Source organism: Anas acuta, chromosome 14 (assembly GCF_963932015.1).
Source record: "Anas acuta chromosome 14, bAnaAcu1.1, whole genome shotgun sequence".
Classification (NCBI taxonomy): Eukaryota; Metazoa; Chordata; class Aves; order Anseriformes; family Anatidae; genus Anas; species Anas acuta.
In genome coordinates this window covers 16,004,204-16,028,940 of record NC_088992.1, presented here as the reverse complement: position 1 = coordinate 16,028,940, position 24,737 = coordinate 16,004,204, and the positions used below count along the sequence as shown (strand labels likewise).

At 44.5% G+C, this 24,737-nt stretch overlaps 1 protein-coding gene across 5 annotated transcripts in view; it reads left to right on the top strand.

Moving 5' to 3' along the window:
• Positions 1–24,737, top strand: part of WWC1 (WW and C2 domain containing 1) — a 70,319-nt gene that overhangs the window by 16,806 nt on the left and 28,776 nt on the right. For 4 of the 5 annotated variants that reach the window (XR_011101304.1, XM_068697888.1, XM_068697890.1 and 1 more), the window contains exons 2-8: positions 12,544–12,653; positions 17,874–18,077; positions 19,356–19,432; positions 20,347–20,426; positions 21,323–21,452; positions 22,028–22,174; positions 23,225–23,298. Coding sequence is in view for 4 of the 5 variants with exons in the window: in XM_068697888.1 (XP_068553989.1) it covers positions 12,544–12,653; positions 17,874–18,077; positions 19,356–19,432; positions 20,347–20,426; positions 21,323–21,452; positions 22,028–22,174; positions 23,225–23,298 (822 nt within the window). In the remaining variant the exon portion in view is untranslated. Of the gene's footprint in view, positions 1–12,543; positions 12,654–17,873; positions 18,078–19,355; positions 19,433–20,346; positions 20,427–21,322; positions 21,453–22,027; positions 22,175–23,224; positions 23,299–24,737 lie in introns of those variants that run through there. The other variant, XM_068697891.1, reaches the window with a different exon arrangement.

The following is a 24,737-nucleotide window of genomic DNA, read 5'->3' as shown; positions in this document are numbered from 1 at the left end:
GCTGCTGTGGACGAAGGCGACAGGTTGTGCTGGTATCCAGCAGGCGTGCGGGGTGGGAACATGTGCCAGAGCCCTGGGCTGCGTGCTTGGGATTTCACCGGGGCCAGGGAGGAGCTGGGAGGGATGGGAACATGACCTGGAAAATCGCTATCGAGATGACAAGGAGCAGTTGGTGAGTGTGTTCTTGGCTGGCTGTGCGCAGTCACAGGCGGCTCCTGGTCATCCTGCAGGAGGTGGCTGCAAGGTGCCCGACTCTCCCCGCAGCGCAGCGAGACACTACTGTTGTGTGGAAGGCTGGGAGACCTGCTTCTGAAGCTGGCCACTGCCGTGCTCCTTGTTTATAAGTCATAATGAGCCCAGAGGAGGAGCTGGGCCACTTGAGAAGACCAGCCCTGATCAGGTGCTGTGCAGATGAAGCACATCCAGGAGCTGGGTGCCCAGGAACTGGGGGAGCAGCCAGACAGCTCAGCATGGCCAGCAAGGGGGCTGCGCTTTCCTCCCCAGTGCTTTTGCTGTTCCTGACCCTCCCCTTGTTTCTGGTGGCTATTGAGTGCTGACAGTCCTGGACACGGCTGTGAATTAGCTCCCATTAAAGTCTGGGTACTCCTCTGCTTTACTGAGCGGGAGAGATCTGGGGGGTGTGACAGGAGAGAGGAACTGCAGGGAGAGGAGCAAGGGCAGGCTGTGTAGGGTGAAAGGTGGGAGAGCTGCTTCTTATGGGAGCAAGAAGCTATTCCCCTGGCCCAGCTGCCAATGTGCTGGTGCTGTAGGGCTGACACAGCTCTCCCTCTCTCCCCTGTACCAGCACGTGTTCTGGTGCAGTCACACGGGGGCTCAGGTGAAGGCATTGCCCTCCCTGCAAACAGATCCCTTTTACTAAAACCTTTTTTTTTCTTTGCATTTAATCCTGAAACACGTCCCAGAAAAGCATATAGCTTCAGAGTACAGATAAAACGAGCCTTGTAGTACGGAAAAGAAATCAGCACTTACTACTACTATGAATATGTGCTGTGAAGTGATAAATGCTGCGTTCTCGAGGCAGCGAGCGTCGTGACAGCCTGACTGTGACTGTGGCACTTCAGAGCTAAGACTGCCCTACATTTTTGGGAACAGATACTTAAAATTCAGTTTGTTTTCTCTACAGGGACAGAATAGCAATCTCTGTGGCTGTGTGAGCTTCTGTGGTATCTTTTGTTAAGGGAGTTGAGCTGTTTGCTGGTGGTTTTGCTAGATGGCTTCGTTGTAAGTGCTTCCCTTACAGCACCCAGGTGGAAATGTCTTCTCGCGTATCAGACTTAGCAGTTTTGGAGGCTCGAGATGTGTGCTAGGAATTTGAACACATGCTAATGATTTTTGGAAGGCTGCTTTCAGCTGGTACTGAATAGTGTGGCCTCTGCTCAAGGAGATGGAGATGGGCTTGCTCCTGCTGGTTAGCCACCAGTTACCAAGCAGGAGCTTGGTAATTACGCTAGGAAGCCAGCCAACACTAGGCAGAAATACTACCTTTTAGTGGAAAAAAGCATGGAATAAGGTGTTAGCCCTATTCAGTGTTTGCGGTATTGCCTTCCTTTTAGGAGGTCAACTGAAACAGATAGAAAGAAATGGAAATAGCACCAAGTTGTGTGTGATCCCACCAATACCTTCAATACAGCAAGGCAGCTGGGTGGCAGGGGAAAATACTGCTGGATGGCAGCTGCACTGCATCTGAACTCCGGTGTGTCTCAGTTTCTGGTAATGTTCTGGCCTGGCCTCGTAGCTTGCAGTCACACCCTGGGGCACCAGCACTGCTGTTTGCTGCGGTGTGCAGGAAGCAAGGAGCCTGTGGGGAGATGTGGATGTGCTCGCAGCGCAGAGCTAGAACTGAGACGTGAGCAGCGGTAATGAAGCTTTTATGCTGAGTCTACACTTACTGGCAAGAAATGCTGTGCACTACTGAGGAATAGCTAAAAAGCCTTTGATACCTGGTAGCTTTGTAGGGTCCTACAGGAGACCAGGCACTGCAAAAAATAAAAACGTATATGCTTCATTAGGTAGCAACTTGGTTAACTGCCTTGGGCCAAAGCATGCAGCAGTCTCCTCTGCACAAAGCCTCTACAAGAAAATAACTGTGTCGGTTCCTCCATTTGGAACAGGTGATGATTTAACACCCACATGCATACACGCTTAAAGATGCACCTTGCTTTTTTGGCAGCCGGTTACAATTTGTGATCAGGGTATGGTTCATTGTTCATACTTAGCTACTGGACCTTTTTATTCCCATCTTCTTGGAACAGTTGATACTGATTGAATCCATAAGCTTGTGCTCATAAGGAGCCTTGGGTAGTGCTCCTCACAACAATACTTGGATTGTGAATGGTTTGGGGAAATTAATTTTCATAAGGAGTCTTTCCTCAAATTCTGAAAAATGCCAAGTGTTGCTTCTATGATTTGTCTTAAAATGTTTTAAATACTGAGTGTGACTGCTCATCCTGGTCAGGAGGCAAAGTAAACTCAAACTGCGGTGTGACTTGCAGTAAATTCAGGAATACTGTCCCCTTTCTCAGTCTTTGTGAAAGCTGTGGCAGTGTTGCAGTCTTGAACGTATGCTGAACCAACCCCATATCCCTGCTCCTTCTCAGTCTGAGCTGTGGTCCCTGGGTGTCTGTCCCATGCTTCTGTGCACCAGGACCCTGTTCTTTCTCCCTGTGCCAGGTACTCAGGTCTCCAGCAGGCTGCCTGTGCCTCTTTGGACCCAGCAGAAGGACAGCAAGTGGATTTGAAGCTGGGTGAGGTGGGCAGGCAAGAGCAGTGCAAAGGGATCTACAGCTTCCACTTGAACACAGATTTACTCTGTTGGCAAAATATATTGATTGTGGATCATTCAAAATAAATTAGATGATGCTTATAAGAGCAAATCAATTAAACTCATCTGGTAATGTGAATCCCACTCTTGCTGCCCTCAAATGAGCAAGCAAACTTCATCAGCTGTTGGTTTGTATCGACTCCGTGCCGCGGGTGGAGCAGGGCTGTTCGGGGCTCTGTGCGCTTCTGTCTGCGGGCGCAGCCTGGAGCTGCTGCTCTGCACGGCCTTACTGCCGAGTAAATCGAGGCTTTGTTCCTCGGGATGATAGAGGTGATAAACCCCTTCTTAGCCTCGTGCTTTTATCTTATGCTTCTTATTTATCCCCTAAAGCTTTACTCTCCCGTGGTAGTGTTAGATAGCTGCTCTTGCTCTGACATTTCTGTTTATTATTTAAATCCAGTGTGGCTTTTCAGGAATCAAGAAGGAATTGCATCAACACTAGTACCGACGGCAGCAGATAGGAAAGCTGACACTGCGAATTCCAGCCGCTTATGTGCTCCAGCGGTCGTTGCATGCGTCGGCCAGGTGCTGTGAACTGCTGCTCTGCTCCTTGGTGCAAAAGCCAGCTGTGTGCATTTGCTTCAAGAGGGTGGGTGTGCTGGGTGAGAGATTGTGGAAGCTGAGACGGAGTGCTTCATCTGTGGTATGGGAGGCAACGCTGAAAGGGTGGTTTTCCCTGGAAGTTTCTTCCACTCCTGATCTAGCCATATCGTGCATTTCCGTTATGCTGACACAATTGTGTTAACGGTAACTTCCTTAACTTAAAAATGAACTTACTGGAAAACATACACCACAAAACTGTGTGGTGATGCTCTTAGTTTTTTATATGGGCTTGAGATAATTTTGATTTGCCCCTCTTGAAAGGTGTAGTTTGCAGGGCGATGCTTAGTTGTTGTGTTCTTTATCTTTCCTTCTGATTGGAAAGCCATCATGAATTATTTTTGTTCTTCTGTATTCTCTGCTGCTCCAAGGTCATCCTCACCTGGTGTCTCTGATTCCTAGAGGCAGATGGAAATATTCCTGCTCATACCTGGCAGTGCTGAGTTCACGTGAGCATTAAAGGAGTCCCTGTCCACCTCCGAATGTGCCTGGCCTCTTTGGGGTTCCCTTGACTGTCGGTGTTCTCTGTGTAGCTGGACTCAGTCCTGGACAAGGTTTCAGAGCTAACAAGCTGCTATTGAGTGAAGGAACGGAGAAGTAATATTTCCAGAACTGCTTTCACACAATGCCTAGAACAAAGTGGCTGCGGCAGAGCTGTCTGTGGGTGAAGAACAGATGAGGCTGTGGTGATGCCCTGCTGCCTGCCTGGGCTGCCTTTCGTGGGTGATACAGAACAAAGAGCCTGCTGGCATTGCCGTTGGGATGGGGAATGTGAAGGAGCTATATAAGTCAATAAGGAAGTTTATACTGCTACAAAAAAAAAAAAGACATTCCTACAAAAGCTGCTGTACTGAGGCAGCAATTAGCCTGGTGCTGGTAGGAGGAAAACCAGGGAGCAGCGTACAACCTATGTGCATGGGAAAACAGCTTCCCGTGCTTCCCTGCCCCTCTCCAAGCATGCTTCTGTCCTAGTAGTGCTTGGATTGTGCATTGGGTGCACTGGGTAGTCTAGGTGCGTCCTGTGATGCCATCCTGCAGTTACCTTTTGATTTTTCCCCCTGCAAACAGCATGTGAGTAAAGGGAGCAGGAGCTGGCAGTGCTGCTCAGGCTATTTTTGTCATTGTGGGTTTTTTTTTCCACAGTAGGGATAGAACGTGCTGGTAGAAATATGTCAGCATGCTTCACTGCTTCTTGAAGACTTTTAATCACCATCTAGACCTCATATGAAGTGAAAATTCACAATGCCTGCTGAGCCCAGATTGTGGGGTGAACCCACAAACTGCTTCCAGATGGGCAGCCCTGTGCCTGCTCTGCTGCTGAACTCTGAGTGCTTGCTGCCATCCGTGGGTAATGTGTTCCTGAATGTTGAGGTAGAGCAATTGTTCAATACTTCCATGTTGTCAAAATCTCAAATATTTATCTTTTTCTGTCAGTAGCTATTGGTTCCCTAGTATAGGAGCAGTACTGGGGGAAAAAGGCTGTCCTATACACCTCTTTATCTTGAGGCATCTTGCCAATGTAAACTGTTGCCACCCGCACTGTATAGGCAGCCTTTCAGAGAAGTAGGAGTGGAGGCTGGGAGAACAGAGACAAACCTTCCAGTTCCTAATCTCCAAAATATGTCAAGAAACTAGTCTAACTACTTGGTCTGGATGTTTGGTAGCCAATTTACCCCTTGCTGTGAAGTGAAGGGTTCCCTTCTTCCAGAGCAGTCGAACTTTGGAGCAAAAGAGAAACCTGACTTGATTTTAATTAATCTATTCAGGCTGTGCAGGTGGCAAGACTGCTTCTGATTGTGGAAGAACTGAAGGCAGACTTCAATAAAAAAAAAAAAAAAAGGCTTCAGCTGCTTAAAGCCAGAGGCATTTGAATGACTTGCATGGTTAAATTCCAACTCTTGCATGCTTTTAGTTCGGTAGTGCTGCACTGTTCTTAAGTTGTACCTTACTCTTTTATATCTTTTTCTGCTTAATCAGTTCTGGAAAGCATGCAGGATATACAGGCTGGCAGGCAAATTAATGTTGTGAGAAGCCTTAACTCCCATTTCCTGACTTTTAACCTTGAACTATCTCAGGAATTTTGCATTTGAGTGATTAAGAGGGTATGACTGACCTCCTGCCTCTCTCCTGCTAGCAGAGCCAGTTTGCTAATCTCCAGGAATGATCTAAAATCTGTAAGTGGTTTTTGATAGTCTTCTCTGCGCAAATAACTTAGTAGTTCTTTGCTTCCAAAGGTAAATGATCTGTACAGAAAAGAAATGCCTGGGCAAATAGGCTGTCACTGTGTGCAGAGCAGAGCTTGTAAACATGCAAGCCTTTTTCAAAAGTGGGTAGAACAAGAAAGCAGATGCTCAACAGCAGGCTGATACATACTAGATAGCTTATTGTGGCTGGTGGGGTGTTAAATTGTGTATTGTACAGCTCGATGCTTCCATGAATCTGTTTGAGTAATGTAAATCTATTATTGCTATTAAATGCATAAGCGTATTTGTATTTCAAGTGCTTGAAGCACAGGCTATTGCCTGATTCCTAGAGTTCTTGCTAAGTCCTAAATTTTTTGTTAGCATCTACCTTGGCGGTGTGTGCTTAAGTTCTGCAGAGAAAGAAGAATTTGGAAGTTAGCTGCTTGTCCAAAAGAGAAGTAGAGGGTCAAAACTGACACACAACATACAGTTCAAGATAAACCTTAATGAGCTGCTTGGGTTATTCTCATGTCTTGGTGTAGAGAGGAAGAGACCATCAGTGAGTTCCTGGGTTGTCAATAAACCACTTGAAGTGGTGACAGTTTGGAAAAGAAGATTTGAAGGATGGCTTTGGGGCCTGCTTCTCCCAGAGATGGCCCCATATGTGGAGCCTCTGGGGCCAGAGGAGGAAAAATTTTTGTGAGGCTGAGAAGATGCTCGATAACCATGGCAACAAAGGAAACCACTGCTGAGAAGAACAGAGCTCGGCAGTCTGAGTTGCGTGAGGTGTTGTGTTGTCTGGTTCGTGACTTCTTGTGTGTGTTGTGTTATTGTTGGTATTTAGGTTGTGGCTTGAGCAAATTTGTTTGGTTTAGAGCAACAACTTTATAATAGGATGCTTTTCTCAGGTGACTCTGGTTTTGCTGCGAGCACACTTCCACTTGTAATTCCTGGGAGCTCGTGGTGGCTCTGCATTGCTCCTTCCCGCTCCCCTGGGCAGGGAGGACTCCCCTTCTCCAACATTGCAGCTGCCGAGGCCTCAGCACTGTTGTGGGTACCGCACCCCGGCCCTCCACAAGTAATTGTCTGCGGTGAGAAAAGATGCTCCGAGGGAAAACAAAGTTACTATAGTGACAGATGGCCCGGTGCGCTTGGGGCTGGATTGCGGAGTTGAGTAATAAACGTGTGGGAGTCTATTTTTAAAAGCTCTTGAGGAGTAGGCTGCTCTAGTCCTAGAAAACTTGTCTGAAATGTGACAGTATTTTTTTATGCTGGAGTTTAAAAATAATCATCGTCTGTCTTGAGGATGGGATGACCTCATTAAAAACAAAGGCGCCTGTATGTCACTGTGGCCAGGCTCCTGGCAGCGGCAGCCTCCTGGGTTACAGCAGCATTTCCCCCTCGGCAGGTTCCTCAGAGCCCAGGCCTGTCAGGCCTGTAAGGGTCTCCCTCAGCTGCCCTGGCGTCCGTGCTGGAGCATTGAGGTGCTTTTGGCCCCTTCTGCCCTGCTGACACACCGAAATGCTGCGTGCAGAGCTTGGCGCAGTGCGAAGCACTGATAGCCCAACTGCGAGCTGCTCCTCCAAAATGCTGGGCTCAGAAACTCTGTGATTCCCTGAGAGAAACACTATGAGCAGAGACACCTGCCAGAGCCTGCGATTTTCTTCTTTTGCTTGACTTGTTGCCCATGAAACCTGTGGGCCTTGCAGTCACCGTGTGGGTGCAGGAGGAAGGAGAAACATGGCGGGGGTGGTGGAGCCCCTGGTGCTGTGGCTGTGGCACAGGACCCGCAGCACCTGCACCATCCAGGTGTTGCCCTTGCCCCTTCTGCAGTGAGCTGTGGAAATCCCCTCGTTTGTGGTTCCACCTGTGCAGAGTGATGAAGGGTTTTTCTATAAGGCCACATGATCTGCACTGACCTGATGAAAATAAGGCTCCACTGTTTGCATGGCTTCGCTTTGTCGTGGTGGTGTGAGGAGCCCTGCAAATACGGGGATTAAGTGGGTTTAAGTAATGCGCAGAAACTTGCCAGTCCATTGGTGTTTGGTGAATGCTCAACATCTTTGTGACCTAAGCACGTATCTGTGTGTATGTAGGAGATATACACACACATACATACATGTCTGTAGACACAGCCATGAGCCTATCTGGAAAGCTGTGTGTTTCTGTTAGATTGCTTTAGGCCACCAGTTGGCAGCGAAATCCACTAATTAAAACTAACATAACATAACATTATTTTTCTAAGAAATTCGGAATGGATTTGTTACCTTGGTAGTATTAACTTCAAATTTGTAAGCGGCACAGTTCACCCATTTACAGCTTCAGTCAGAAGCCTTTGTGATGTTACGGCCGTGTTTAACAAACCTGCCAATCAAAAACCTGTCATACAAGAATTATTTGCCTTCAGTTTCCTGCATAATGAGGTTTTCTGATTGACAACAGTAGAGTTAAAGACTATAGAAAGGCTTTCTGAATCTGAGACGAGCAAGTTTTGATTTAATAGTGTTTGTGCGTGATAATGTTGGCTTCCAGTTTGATCCATGCAAGAAGCTGAAGGTGATGGATCAAAAACCATAAGAAATATAGAAACCTCTCATTAAAAATGGCATGACTTATTAAATTAGAGCTAGGAAACTGTCTGCTGCTGTGGAAGAAGGATTTGAAAAACATTTGATGTAGAAATAGTTGAGCTATTCGGGCCAGATGTTTCACAGAGCTGGAGGCGTCTCGGTGCTTTTATGGGGTGCTGGGTGCGGGCATGGACTATGGCTTCCCCTCTCCTGCCTCTGCCTCAAGGCCTAAAGATACTCCTCGGGTCAGCGTGCCACGTGAGGCTGTTATCTCCTAGCTCTGTTATCAGGATGCTTTCTGAAGCTGTGCCCTTGGCTCGCTGGGTGATGGTTGCTAAGGGTACCTGGTTTCCAGGGATCTTAATGATTGATTACACTTGCCTCAAGTAAATCTGAATTTTTTGAACGAAATCGCATGGAAAAATAACATATTGAAAACCAAGAGAAGTTAACATGAGGTGTGGTAAGGCCAGGTTGATGTGCTGTGTTTCAGGACACTATGTTTTCCTAAAACATAAGACACAGAGGAGTTAGTGTGCGAGAGGAATGGCTGGGTTACGTTTTCATGAGCTAGAAGGCCAGAGTAAGGCTAGGATTTGTGAATCTGCTCTAACTCAAGCTGGTTTCTCCTAAAGGAATTCCACACACCATTTACTTTTCCAGCATTAAAGCTCCTGAATCGTTTCAGTGGTAGTTCTGGTCAAACTTCTGCTCTAAAGGCTGTCAGGGCATGCCTAGTATGGCTGGAAGATGCAGGCAGTTTCATGTGCCTGCAAGAGTGTCATCTCTTACCTACACTAGCTGGGCTTTCATAAATATCGATCTACCTACCAACTTGTTCGCCCCTTGGTCCACTCTTTGCAGACAGAAGTGATACCCAGTCCGGATTTTCTGGACATCCAGGTGTGCTGATTTCTCTTCAAAGCTCGGATGAATGCATCTGGAGGATTCCTTGTCCGAGGAGGGTAAGGGGTGCGTAAATGGTCTAGTGGGCTCCTTTCCTTAGAGTGCACGCACAGTGGGCGAGATGAGCCCCTTCTTCCAGGCAGTTGCAGCTTTGAGTCTTGGTGCAGTGAAGGCCAATTAAAGGATAACATGATCAGGCTGAGTTGATGAGACTTTTCCAAGGCTGCAAGGAAGCTTTGTGAATTGCAAATGAGATCTTTCAAAAGAAAGAGTTCTGCAGATGTGTCCTGGCTTTAACTTCCCAAATGCAGAAACTCCGCGGTGTTACACAGAAGTGATGCACTAACTGAATCGTGACTTGCTGTGAGAAAATCCTTTACCTCTTACTCCTTTAATCTATTGTGCTATGTCATGAATGTGCTCAGGGAGATGCTTGATTTTCGGACCCCTTCTAGAAAATCATTTTATTTCCATCTTCATAACAAAAGCGTAAGTCACTCTATCTTGAAAAAAGGAGGGTAATGTCTCCTTTTTCTTGTTATGGTTTATTCATTATTCTGGCTACACAACATATTGCATGTCTTTAATCTGTCACTGTAGCACTGCCTCTGATTTGTGCCAGTTTCCTGCAGCAGCAAGGGAAAGGAGTTCAGAAGAGTGCTTTGGTTATGAAGCTGCAGTTATTTGGGGAAATAGCTACATGACATATGCTGTCTGTAATAAATGGAATTACTTCGTTAATTCTGAAAACTAATTACTTTTCTGTTTGCTGGTTGAATGACAGGTTTCTCCTTTAATGAGTACTTTGTCTGTACAAATGGGATAGCTGCAGGCTCGCAGTCAGCTGGGGAGGACAGCAGAAATCAGGGGTGCTTGGTGGTGGGTGCTCCTTAAAGATATTCTGAATGCCTCAGCCTTAAAGGTGATGCTCTGTTTCTGAGCCCTAGGAACTGCTGGCAAGCCTCCCAGCAGAAATGAGTTGGCTTCTGTCACACTGCTCCTACCTTTCTGCCCTTCTCCGAAACACCAGCTGACAGAACTGAGTGGCTGGAGTTCACGTACTGTGTTCGGTAGGAAAAGATCCCGACGCTGCTTGGGCCCGGCTCCCTGCTGAGCCTGGCAGCTCCTGGGCATGCCTCGAAGCAATTCAGCTGCCTCTAGCAAAAGCAGTCTGGGCAAAAGCCAGGCTGAAACTTCGTGGGCTCGGTATTGAACTTGGGAGCTCTTAAGTTGGCATTGTGGTGCTGCTCCCTGATTAAAGCAGTCCCGGATTCTGGCTCTGGGGCAGGGGGCTGGGAGTTTGACTGTAATCCTAGGCCTGATTCTTGAGCAGAGTTCTGCTCGGCATGTGGTACAAATTGAGCTACCAAGGTACGTTTTATACCTGCAGCATGCCTTCACCAGTGAGCTTGGTGCAGTTGTGTTGATTTGATTACTGCCCTGTGCCGAGAGCTGCTCAGATCGCTCCCTGCAGGTGCTCCCCGTCTCCAGCCTCGGTGTCCCGGTGTGCCCTTAGCTGCCTGGGTGCAGGTCCCCCAGGGCTCAGAGCTGCTGCTTCCCCTGCCAGCACCTGTGGTGCTTCTGCTTGAACTGCTGAGGTTAAATAAAAGCGATGCGTTTTCAGAGAGGTGAAAGTGGTAACCTTAATGTTCAAATGGAAATTGCCAACATGTTTTGCCACAGCACTTTCTTCTGTGTTATCTCCTGGGATCCTTGCTCACATCTGACCTTGCTTTGCATTTTTATCCCTGTGCATCTTTGACTTGGTCAGCTCAGAGCAGCACATAGCTTGATCTTCAGGCAGAGACTGGGGATAGCAAACCCCCCAAAGATAAGGGCTGGCAATCAATAATACTGAGATTCTGCTTTATTTCTTGAGTAATCTCTGTTTTCTGTACAAACATCTTGTTGGTACAGTCTAGATTAAAAAGGGTAAAAATAATAAACCTTTCAGTGCAAATTCATTGATAAAGGAACTTTTTTTTTCTTAAGCAGTTGTGTGCTGGGAAGTTTTGAATCTGTTGTGTGTGCTGCAGAGCTGTAAACTTACAGCTCGAGAAATTCAGGTAGTGCTTTGGATGGCAAAGGCATTGGGTTTAGAGTGCAACAGCAGGTAAATTTAGAGATTACTGGCTTGCTCCCACCTCCCTCTTTCTGTGTAGCAGATTTCTGGGTTACAGCTGGGGGAATCCCTTAGGCTTTCTAAACATTGACTTCATATTGAGCCTCCTGCGAGTATCTTGTAACATACCTGTGCGGGTCTCCCAGCTCAGTGCCTCCAGATAAGGTGCGCTCAAAACTTCATAAGATGTATTATCGAGCTCTCAGCCCTGCTGAGTTATCTTTGGATCCAAAGGATTTCTGCAGACCTGTTTGGTGTCTTCCTGTGGGTTGGAAACTTGCTCTTTCAGCCCTCTTACGCTGCTTGCAGGCAGCTCCGTGGCTGCTTTCTGGCTGCATGGCTTGTAGTACGTGCAGCGTAACAGGTAGAGGTGCTGGGGGGCTCTGTGCTCACCACTTGCTGCTCAGAGGGCCCCTCTGGCCAGCCTGGCTACTGGCCCCAGCACCAATCCCTGGCCCTAATGCCAGGGGCACCACGTGTCATGCACTGGGCTTGTGCGTGGCTGCGTGGGCCTGTGGCATCTTTTGGCAGCTGGGTGCTCTGAGATCTCTGCCAGCTTCATTCCTCCTTGTGCCTCCCAGCAGTAACACGGTCGGTTGGGGCAGGCTGAACCTGGTGAGCTGCTGAGAGTCCCAGGGAGGAGAGGAGCACGGCCTCGGTAAGTGGCAGCTGCAGGACGTGCTCAAGGAGCTGGCTTTGTAGCCGCACAAGCCTTCAGAGTGTTGCTGGACGTGGTCTCTACTAGAAAAACTCATCAGAGCAATTCCATGAAAATACTTCCTCGTTTGGACTGAGTGGATTGCACGTTTTTATGGCGCTGAGAAACCAGTCTGGTTTGCTGTTAATGAAACGGAACGTATTGCCCTGCAGATGACTGGAGCTGCATGACAAGTGGTCCCGCAGTCCTCATCACTTGCTATTGATTGTGTCGCCTTAATTATTCATGCTATGCAAATTGCATTTCTCATGTTGTCTACATATTTTGATACAGGATCTGCCTGCAAACAGTCTTGTTCTTTCAGTGGAGAGACTAGGGTTGTTCCTGGCAAAGTTCTTAAAGTGCCTTTGTTGAACAAGTACTGGCTGAGTTACACCAGGCTTGGGAGCTCTGTCACAAGGAATTCATCCTGCTGCAACTGTAGCTGAAGAAGGGGAAGAGTTTGCAGGGTATTATTCAATCAGAGCAAAAGCTTTAACATAGTTTCCAAGTTTCTCAGTGTTTTATAGGGACTCCCTTGTGCTACTTGTTTTCTGCTCTGTTACTTGGAATGGACATGGGGGAGTGTTCTTTTATTAATTCTTTATTATTTTGCATTTCAGGTATACTAAACCACTCACCTTTGCAGACTGCATTAGCGATGAATTGCCATTAGGATGGGAAGAAGCTTATGATCCTCAGGTTGGAGTTTATTACATAGACCACAACACCAGTAAGTAACACGTTAGAGTGTTTTGCAGAGTGCTTGTTTTGTACCCATGTTAAAATGTACTGAACACTAAATTGCTGAGCAGCACGTCTTGGAGCAGGTGCAGTTCAAATCCTGTCCTGCATCACAGGAGTTCATTCCCTCTCTCAAACAGGGATATGAGACCTTTTTGTCTGCAGTCATGTTGAAGCTGATACTGTGGGCACACCTCTCTAAGATTTGGCTCTGCTGAAGAGTCCGACTAGGCAGCAGTGATTTGGAGTTTGTTCTTAGCCTGGAATTTGTCCTTGTGGCAAGACCATCAGAAACAGTACAAAGGTCTTGTGTTGATTTCCCTGGCAGGGATAAGCTGAATGACTGCTTGCATGGTTAATGGAGCTCCCTGAGCTGCAAGAGTTCACATTCTCTTTACTAGAGAGGAAACTCTCAATTAAGCTTGGGGTATCCTGAAAAAAGTAAGAAAAGTGTTAAATGTGTGGGATTTTTATGCTGTATGCTCAAACTAAGCCATTGCTTACTGCATTTGCTTGATAGAACAGAAGTGTTGTGCTTTACAAGCTCATTTGAATGATATGCAAGAAAATTCATAACTGGATATGTCAGTACAGATGTTGTTAGGAAATAAGTTGTGCTAGAGCAAATTCCCTGAAAAACAAGGCATAAACTAAATAAATCAGTGACTTTTGTTCTCTAGAGAACCACAGTGATTGCAGTCCAGAAGTTCACAGCAGACGCATGTCCAGGTCCTTTCAGAGCTAGCTTTTTGTAGCTAATGCAAAGAGGAAGAAATTCTGAAGGACAAAAATACCTTGACAATTTAAAAAATGAAAAACAAAACTGCTTTTGTGACTTCAACTGAGAACTTTAGCAATTTTTTTCAGCAAGTTACAAGATTTTTAAACTGTAGCTATGGAAGTCAACTCTATATGTCTTAGCTATCTTCATATTGCTTCCCTTGCTTTCAGAGAGGCCACATTTGAGCTGGCCTCAGATTGCATGTTCCCAGCTTTCCCAACTTCTGAGTATTAAAATGGGAGAATAAAAAAAGATTCTCAAAAAGCACTAACTGTCCTCTACAATATAAAGATTGTGCCTGCAGATCTGCAGATGACACCAGTATTTGTATTTAGGTGTTGTCTTCCCAATACCATAGTATTTACACACTTTTAAATTCTTGTTGGACCTCTTGAGTGTTGCCGCTAGCAGAAGTTTCAGCACTTAGTTGGGACAAACAAAATAAGACCTTAACTGTGCATTTGAGTTGACCCCTCTGTGAATGCATAAAGATCTGGTTTTAGGCCTGAGATGTGTGTGGTACAGGGCAGTTTTCCCTGGTCCATGCCACTCAAAAGCACCACAGGCTTCAAGGGAGTGCAGTTGCTGTTTCAAACCGTGCTGACACCTCCTTAACAGCAGTTGCTTTTCAGGCTTATCTTCTGTAAGATGCCAGAGGCTACAGTACTTCAGCTAGAATTTCAATTAAGGGGTTAAAAAGAAGAGAAACTAAATCATGACGCTATTTCTTAAGCCAGCTCTAACACAAATCATGATAAAGCAAACCATATCCACTTACCATCAGCTAATCGAGAGGCTCATCTTTGTGGTTCGTGTGAAGTGTTCTCTGGAGACTGTCCAAACCCACCTCCTCTCCAAGGTCTCCTGCAGATCCCTGTGCAGGAAGGAGCCGTCAGCAGGAGGGATGGAGGCACGTTGGTTCTTGCTGCAGACTTGAAGTATTTGAGCCTGGCTATCAGAAATGACAGACCTAAGTTTCAGTCTAAGGCCAGGAGCCATTTAAAAACAAGTGAGATGAAGAATACTTCTAACCTTCTCTCTGAGGCAAAATAAATAAAATTAAATTGAATTAAGTACTGAGAATATTTCTAATACAGCATTCATGTGTAGCCCTGAATGTCTCAGACTCTGGTGGAACCTCTTTGGAATGTGGTTTGCACCAAGAAACCGTGGTTTTCTTTCTAGGTGCTGATGCAGGCATGGTAAGGCTGCATTCTTCAGATATGAAGATTAATGACAAGCTCAGCATTAAAAAAAAAAAAAAAAGTACAGAACAACAAATGATATAATAACCTGTAGCCCTTGCATCTGACTTAAGAATGTATTTTGCATTTCTTAGTAGCTGTGGGCAAGTTGAGAGCCCTTGGCCAACATTTTCCTAGATTATGTTTGCATGTTTGAAAAGCAAAGCCTGATGCTGCAAAGGGGATGCAGTTAGGGATTACTAAGAAGGAAGAGGTGAATGCTTTGTTCCCATTTAAGTAGTTTCAGGGTGTAACTGATTCCATCCTGTCTGTGAGCTGGCTGCTGCCGAGCGTTTGCTTTGTAAGGTGGTGTGTGCATTTGGGGCAGTGTTTTCCCTTGAACTAGAGGTTTTTGAGGTGCCTCCCCTCACTGCACACAGGAGTGTGGTGGTGGGAAGGGTGGGCTGCCAGTGCCCTCCTCTAAGAGATATACATGATCTGCAGGTAGAGCCGAACAGGAGATTTGGGAAACACCATTCCATCCCTCCTTACTCTACCAATTGCCAAGAGTCAAGGGGGACCCAGAAGAATGAATTCCCAAATTTCTAGCAAGGGCGAAAAACGCCTGACAGTCTGTGGAAGTACTTCAGATCTTGGTGTGGGCTTCCCTTACCAGAGAAGCTGACGACTTATTCCCCTCGCCATCTCCTCAGACACACTCAGCTTGTGGTCTGTGGGTCAGTGTGTGGCACGTTTGCTCAGGGGTGAAGAACTCCCCCGGCCCTGGTTTTGTAGCGTTGATGCAAGGAGCTGTGGTGGATGAGCAGTACAGCATTTATTGCTCTGTGCTGTGCATGCTTGTATCAGATAAGCTGCGCCATAGCCTGAATTAAATGCCAGGTAAGCTGCTGGATCTCTGAGAGACGAAGAAACACACTCTGGGGGGAACGGAGGTAAGACGGTTTTAATTGGGGCAGGTCTTTGAGAATAAACATCTCCTTGGATTTGCTGTTGACACACACAATACTGAATTACTGGGATTATATTATATTACAATACTGAATTATTAAAACTTGTGTTTTTTCTGCATGAGTATTTGGTCGTATGTTTAAAAACGTAGCAGCTGCTGGCTTAAAAAACTTCACTCAGTTGTTCTGGGTGTGTTTGTGTTGCTGATTTTTCAAAAAGCTGTTTAAGGTTTTCTCTTGCATTGGTTTAATGTTACCTGGGCTGTGTCTCAGCTCCTGTAACAGAGGTGTTCAGGATGATGAAGCAGACTTTTTATAGTCTTCCTCCCGGTGGTTTATAACAGAGAGACGTCCCTGTAACAGCCTCCACTGCCTTTCTTGCAGTCACAGTACAAATGGGCTGCTAGCTGATGGAAAAAATGGGAGCTTGAAGAAGCTACAGGTATCAGGAGCATCTCTCTGGGGAAGTCGCAGCAGAATTCCCTCTCTGGCTCAACTGTGGAGTAAAGAGTTGCGTGCCTTGGGTGTAGATAGTGGTTATCTGAAAAATGGGATTTAGGGGGCAAGAATAGAGATGGGAGCCTGAGATTTTCAGATTTGGAGTTGATGTGCTGCTCTGTCTTGCTGAGTTTTCCTTTGTTCCCTGTAAGCAAGACCATGGTGTTTGTCTGGGGAGTGCACCAACTCCTACAACTGACACAATTGGCTGTTTCTGCCCTTCCAGTTATTTTGGGACAGTTTTTCAGGGTTAACTTCAGTATTCACAGCAGCTGAACTCCTGTTTCTGCTAGCAGGATCTACAAAAACCTGCTGCGGAAGCAGTGCTGCGAGCTACACTGTTAGTCTCTCAAAAGTTTTTTCCCTCATCATCTTACTTGTGCAGCTTTGTTCGGGTGTGCTGTGCAAGTTCAAGTGCCTGGTTTTCTTTTGGGTCTTGAGATACTGTTGAAACAAGTTATTGCTGGAGTCTCCTGTTAATTTTCTCCTCAGCATGATCACGGGCAGCTTGTGAAAATGTGGCTGAGTGTCCATCCCGTGGGTAAAATTACTTATTTTGACTTTGGCTCCTAGGATTGTTAGTGCTCTTTCCCAGATGCTGCATGTTGCAGTGTTCGTCTTATTCCTGACTCAGAGCTGTTCTTACCTTCCTCCATGGCAGCTCTTCCTAAATATTTAAAGAGGCTCTTAAGATATGCAGATTAGATTCCTACTGATAGTTTCAAGCAGCTCCTTTTAGTAATTATTCATGATGTGGTGACTAGGCGTGCTTATTCAGGCATGGTAGTTTGGACAGTTCAGAGCACTTAGTCAACTGAACGTTGGAACCTGTTCCAAGCAAGAACATGAAATAACCGTGAAAGAGAAAAGTATTTTGGACACTTAATCACAAAATAGACAAATACAAATCTGCATAATTAGCATTAGGACCATCTGCATGTTTGTACCCCTATGGCTTTTCCTTGATTAGCAACTCCCAAAGCCACGCATCGGTTGTGTTGGGGTAACGGAGCTGAAGGTGATGTAGCTGCTCACGACTGCGTTGCCTACGTTACCAAAAAATATTTTCCTTTAACTCCGCCTCCTGTATTCTGCAGTGATTTACTGCTGAGTTTTCTTTCAGCGAGGGAAATGTTTACTCCCCTTCGGAGATGCTGTTTATATAATGCAATTGAAGGCACTTTCACAGATGTGTTCTGTGATTGAGCAATTCTTTGTATTTACCTATGGACTCTGAATGAGTTAATTTTCTTCCCCTTGCTAATAACAGATGCTTTGCAGCCAAAGAGGACAGGCAGAGTTGTAATTGCTTTCACATTTTTGAATGCAGTCATGTGGCAATGAAGTTTTCTGAAAGTTGTTTTATCAGTGAAATAGCAGAGCTATTTTATTAGAAATGTTATAAACCAGGTACAATAAAGATAAGCCTGACACTCGGTGTCACTTTTCCAGCGCTTATGTGTGCATACGCTTATGGGGATGTTTTAAGAGGCAGAACCACATTGGCTTCAGCATCAGAGGAACTGGAGAGCTGTACATTGATTTGGGCACGTATTCTGTCCGAGTCAGAATATCAGAGCTTGGTGGAGTTTGTTGCAGATCAATGATCACTTCCTAAGGAGGCAGGAAAAAAAAAGGGACGTGTCCTTATTCCACTTGTTAATGGGAGAAGGGGCACAGGGCAAATTCAAAATATTATCATAAATGGTGGAGCTTCTCCAGGCAGTGATACAAGCCTGCATTTTATTGATCTTTCCTCCTTTTGTTTTCTCTTTAAGAAACTACACAGATAGAAGATCCTCGTGTGCAATGGCGACGGGAGCAGGAACATATGCTGAAAGACTATCTTGTCCTAGCCCAAGAGGCAATTGCCGCACAGAAGGAGATCTATCAAGTGAAACAGCAGAGGCTTGAATTGGCCCAGCAAGAATATCGGCAGCTTCATGACGTGTGGGAGCACAAACTGGGCTCTCAGACCAGCTGTGAGTATTATGAAGTGACTTTCTCAGTCATGATCCCTCTAGGACAGTAAAACGCTTGAAGCTGGTCCTCTGACAGAGCACCGGGGTATGTTATGCCACATCAAATACTCTGCACATTTCATTTACTTTTGAGACAAAATGAGCAGTCGTTGTTTAACGCCTATTTTCTAAAGGTTAGCTGTTATGAACATTATTACTGTTTTCCTCGGTCGCTGGAGTCGGTGTGCAGATTTTCAGCATGGGCTTCAAGAAATGTTTGGGGGAGGCAAGGGGAGGTTCTGTGTTGTGTTCCTGGATTCACCTGTCCAAAGTACAGAAACAAGGCAAGAAGGTTAATCCTAAGCAGCATTCCCAGACCTCTTGCCAGTGAAGATGTCCAGAGGAGAATGTATTTCCTGCAAGTCTTCCAGAAGTTTTTTAATATAATCCTTAAAAATGTAAACTTTGTTCTTGACAGCAACATCAAAGGGCTGACACACCTGCATAGCTGTCTTTTTACTCTTTCTGGGTTTTATCTGGTAATAGTGAACTCAAGTGGCTCATTCTGTGCCCAACATCAAGAAGTATTTAATAGTTCTGTCATCGAAGGGTTCTTAAAAATTTGAACAGTGTCCCATCCCTAATCTCTGAAGCAAGTAAGCAGTGCTCTACTTAAGTACAGGTATAATAAAACAATATGTTATGAATGCAAATTGCATTGGTGTGATGCTGTCTATCCGTTAAAAAAAGAAAAAAGCAACCAAACAGAAAGAGAAATATTTTCCCGTGTTTTATAGGGCATAAACTGATGGCTGCAAGGATCAAAACAACTCCCTTGCCTACAGCTACCTCTAACAATATTGCACGTTGGGGAGCTTCTGTACCTTCTGAAGCATAAGAGTTTTAACTGCTGCTGAGAAAAGAGTTCTGCTGTTAATGGGACATTGATTTAATACGATGTGACACATCGGATGATCGGTCATGTCCTCAAGGCTGTGAGAAGGCTTGCATCATGCTTTTTAGTTTCTTATTCTTTGCTTTGTTTCTAAACATTCAGTGGACTGTTTACACAATAACCACGTCTAAAAAATAAAGTAAACCTTTATGCAGTGTTTTTCCTTCAGTTGTGCTAAATGCTTTTGGAGATGTAGGAGTGAGAAGAGATCCTGGCAAATGGGTAAAAAGCCCATGGCAGCCATGTGTGGAGGGAGTGATGGCAGGCCTTCATTCCTGGGGGGGCTGGTAGAGGAGATGGGGTGGGTGGTAAAGCCGCTAAATGCAGTGTTTGTTTTGCTCTAGTGCTGTCTGGCTCATCGTCAAGCTCCAAGTATGACCCGGAGATTCTCAAAGCAGAGATTGCTACTACAAAGTCAAGGGTAAGAAGTATGACTGGACTTTTACTTGTGGCAAGCAGTCCTCAGATATTTTCCAAGCTTCATGATAAATATTTAAGAGATGTCAAAGCAGTCAAGAGTTAATGTTGCCAATCTTTATTTGCGAGATAAAATAGAACTCTCAAATGCTATGGTCTTAGTTCGAAACAATTGTTTTCCTAATAGTCCTTAGACTCCTGAATGCTGATAGTATGTTTCGCTCCACAGTGGGATATTTAACTGTGTGCTGGCTCCCTGGTGCACTGCAGCACCAGGGAGCTGCGAGCTCTCTCCAGAGACTGGCAGCTGTTTTGTCGTGAGCTCAGTGCACGCTGCTAGCAGCGGCAGTGTGCGCTCTCATGCAGAGCTCACTTTGGGAAGAAGAAAGGACTCAAGTAAAGTAGGTCAGCCTGGCCTCTGCAGAGGAATATAAAGCAGCGAGCTGTAGGGTCAGTGGATTTACAATATGTATCATCATCCTGCTGTGTTACTCGTGCAGTGGGGCTGTTTAATTTGGTATGTTGGAGGATGGCTTGTATCACTGCGGTCTAACTCCAGTCCTCATACCTAACATTTTTTAATGACTGGAAGGATTTTAAACATCAGTGAGTAAAAGCAGCATGTGCTTTCATCGCTGTCCTTTGAATTTTTCTCATCTTTCCTGCTTATGAGGTTGGAACTTCCCTTGAGCCCCTGATTAAACCATGTGACAGAGTACTAGATAAATTTCTAGCCATTGATAATGTGCTGATGAAGATGCAGTCAGGGCTGGTAGCTGCTGTTGAGATGGAGTGAATATTTGGAAACTTTATCTAGAGAGTACTGTCTACACTGAGTAAGTTCTGAATTGAATGGGTAGTTCTGTACCTAAATACTCGTGTAAAGTATTGCTCCAAAAATGTAACACCTTCCTACAGGTCAATAAACTCAAGAGAGAGGTAGCTCACATGAAGCAAGAACTCCAGTACAAAGAGCACGGATTTCAGACACTGAAGAAGTAAGTCTGTTCTGAAGATTTTATTGTCAGTGCAGAACATCTCTGGCTTGTAATGCTACCCCCTCTACATTTATCAATGGCTGCCTAAAGAGCATTAAGCTGAAATACATTGCTGCTGAGATCTTTGGGCATGTGCAAGTCAAAGCCACGGGGGTTAGTTTGCTCAAATGTTTGCCTGTACACAATTGGCTACATCAGAACTGACTTCATGGCGAAAAGATTTTGAACCAAGTTCTATCATTTAAATGGTATTCTGTTTTGCTCAGTATTGCCCAATACCGATGACACAATATACCCAGTGCCTTAATTATAAGAGTCCTTGTTTTAGGCCACTGAGGAAAAAAATAGGGTGGAAGGGGAGAAAAAATGTTGTGTACTTAGCGTTTGTATGGATATGCAACTGGCATGTTTTCAGTAATGTCACTGATAAATATCCTACCAATTTTTTTGTGAGAACTTCAGTAAGTACTCATTTGAGAAGAAGGAAGGATGAGGTGGCTTCTAATTAGGTTGTGCATGCAGATACGTTCATGTGTGAGAGATCTGCCAGGTTTTCAAAATCTTTACTTAAACTAGCAAGACATACGTGGCTAACTTGATGATCTCTGGGTTAGAAAGAAGGTAATTAGCATCAGTCTGTCTAAACACTTTCTCTACCTTTCATCTTCTCCCTTCCCAAGGAGTCAAAACAATTGTACGGCTAAAATCAGAGTTTCTAAGTTTAATATTCTTCTAACAGAGAGAACAAAGAACCCCAGTCATCACTGCTTTTCTTTATTATACTTAGTGTGATTTCTTATCAATGAGTGTCAAGATGTGTGCATCTAGGATGATATGATTAGTTGCATTACATAAAGAGTTTGTTTACTGTATGCTTTTTTTTAATTTCCATACAGAATTGACATGAAAATGTCTGATACTCAAGGTGGCTACAAACTTGATGAGGCACAAGCCATTTTAAGTGAAATGAAAGCTCTCAAAAAGGCCATCACATCAGGGGAGAAAGAAAAGCAAGACCTCATTCAGGTATTAAAACAACGTGACTATAGTATTTTGTCTCAATTCATATAAAGTTGAACTTGAGAAGTAATTTAAGTATTTCATTTTTCAGATGTGATTTATTTTTTACTAAAGTAGTTCCATATTGTGGTTGAACTGTAGCCTGTTTATTCATCAGTTTTGGAAATAATTAGAAAATATCATAACGAGCAGCAGTAAGCACTTGGTTAGAGATGGACATATGTCTCTTGGTTTAATGGTCAAGAATGAACCAGTGTGACTGTCTGTTCTGCTGTCAAAGAGCAAATCTGCAGAAGCTGTGAAAAAAATGGCCCATTTGGCGTGCCTCCTCCTTCAGGCTCCAGCAGAGAGCCTGTCTGTGTGTGGGCACGAGAGTGTGTTCATGCCTTGTGTGCTCAGACAGGCGGGCTGCTTCGTGCTGCGGGAGGCACAGACCAGCCATGCCTGCCCTCACATTGGCAGGCTCTGAGGGCACACGTGGAACGGCTGGACCTTAATCATGTCCTTTTGACTACAGCTGCGTAGCTGCTGAGGTATTTTGTGTGAAAGTGAGCTCATACGATGAATTTTTGTGGTTTCAGAGTTTAGCCAGGTTAAAAGACAGCTTCGTGAATGACAGAGGATCACAGTCAGACCTGTGGGCCAGCAGCGTGTCCTTGGAAAGCTCCAGCCCTTCCTTACCAAGGCAGTACCTGGATGTCAGCTCCCAGACAGATGTTTCAGGAAACGTAAGTAAAGTGTGGGAAACCAATTGCATCTGGAAACATTACTCTGAAACTAGAACAGCACTGCCTTCTTACAAGGTTTCAGGCGTGGGCAAGTATCTATGAAACGATACCATCTCCTGTTTTAAACTTGGGTGACCTTCATTTTTGTTTAATGTAAAAGTTAATGCATCTCTGAAATCAGCCTGCTGTTACCCCATGCTCTGTGTCTATCAGAGCGACCCAGGTGGGAACAAAAAGAAAGGAAGTTTCACTTTGCATGTAGGTGTAGCTTCTTGAGCCATGAATATTCCCATAGCTCTTTATAAAGCTGTTGTGCTACTAGACCAGAAACATTCAGCAGCTACATATGGGTTGAGCTCTAATGAGGCCTCTTCCCTTAAGAGTGAATTTTGCTTTCAGCTTGTGAATGTTAAGGAGTGAGAATGATAGCATATGTGCGGATATTTTGATGCCATTAAACATGTGTAGTGCTCCGTAAGTCCTTAGTCCCACTTGTGCAGCAAAATCATAATTGCCAGGCTTGTACCAGCCTCAGCAAGGAATTGAGCAGTGCTGTGGGTACCTCACGTGCCTCTCAGGACATCACAGAAGCCTCTCCTTTGAACCTTTACTTAAGTGTACCTGGCCATTTGCAGTCAGGGCCATAAATGTGATTAAAGATCTGCAGGTTTGGCCTTGATAGGATGTCCCTTGTCCTTAAGACTTGACAGCCAAAGCAAGATGTAACACAAAACAAAACATGATTGCAATCAGCAGTTAAGAAATATTGCAAAACTACCTGTTTTGCATGAAAATGAAAGCCTGACGTACATGTGGTAGGTTCTCCTGTGTGGTGAGCGTGGCCAAAGAGCTTCTGAATCCTGTGAATTTTTAAGCATTTGAAACAATCATGAAAAAATTAATCAAGGGAAATATTTCCCATTATGTGACTGGTTTAACTAGGTAATGTAGTTTGTCAAGAGCAAGTGTAACTTGTAACCCCATCAGTTTCATGAAGGAATGTCAAAATAGGAGCAGTTACTAAGTTGCTGACTTCATATTTTGTCTCAGTTTATTACCAGCAGCAATAACCAGTTGGCTGAGAAAGTGAGATTACGCCTTCGATATGAAGAAGCAAAAAGAAGGTAATTCTTTGGTCTGTTTTACCTTTTGGCTGTCATACAGCTTATTCTGAAGATGTAACTCAGATTGAAATCCAGAGCTACTGCTACATGAACATGCTAATTTCTGAGGTAGTGAGGCAACAAGCTTTCTGGGCCAACGTTATCATCTAAGAAATAAATAACCATCCTAGAAATTGCTAAGGAGTGACTAACACATCAAGAACTCAATCTAGCCACACCTGCAGGAACATAAGTGCTTTTCCTGGCTGTTGCCAATGCTTCCCCATTCCAAATAAGAAGACTGTACCGAAAGGCATGTCCTTACCTTACTCTAAATGCAGTAAATGTTTGCATGGCTTCAAGTCAGATAAGGAGAAATGTATATTGCGTTAACACCTAGCATACTGAGACACGGTCAAAAGGCTGCAGTTTTAGTGCCTGTCTGCTTACCTGTAAGAGTGTAAGCTTTTACATTTGCCCTCTGATATGAGATGAATGAAGAATAAATTCTTTAAAAAATCACATCTATTTAGAGAACTTTTGCTTAAATTAGATTGGGAGATGTATTTTTAATAGATAATCGCTAACTCACTTGTTGAGGAGGTCCCTATATTTGTATGGATTGATACTACAGTTAAATGAAAAACCATGAAGCAATGTTCTTTCCGTGTACTTTGGTGGCCCTAGTCCTTGTTCAGAGGTGTGGCCATCAGTGGTGGTGATTTTGTTTTTAACTATTCTAAAGGGACTTGCCTATTCCAGAAAAGCAAACTTCAGATGTATGGTACAATCTGTACCTGGAATGCATGCAAGGAAGGAAGGATTGTCTCTGGTTGGAAATAAGGCTTTAGGCTGCGGTTGCTCAGTGTTCTCATTTGAGTATACTGGTATGGTCAGAAGGCCATGTTTTTCTGTGGCATAAATTTTTATCAGCATCTGTGGCAATTGTCACAGCTACACACAAAGAATGTGTGTGCCCAGCTACTTTTGACAGGAGCTTGCACATTTCTAGGTAGAGAAAGTTTATCAGAACTGTCTTGGCAATCCAAGATTAATAGCTACAGCAATACTTAGATTTTTTTTTCATAAAGAGTATATTTGTTGTTAATCCCTTAGATGCAGTGGTTAATGTTTCAGTGTTAAAATTGTTCTGTTAAGTTTTGCTCAGGGCTGCAATTTAATTTACCCTGACTTTACATTTTCAGTTTGAGATGAAGCACTCTTACTTTAGCCAGTATCTTTTCCAAGGGGCAAGCGAATAAAGATAAACCTGAAGAGAAAATATATACTCTTAAAAAAAAAAAAGAGAGAGAGACAGAACTTTATAAAGGCAGGCTAATACTTCATTTGAAGTGATGAAATGCATACAACACAGTCTTGCAGTTAAGATTTGATACCTCATGTCAGTCTTAAATAATTTATGGATTTTCTCATAGTTTAAAAAACATTGAGAAAAGGTG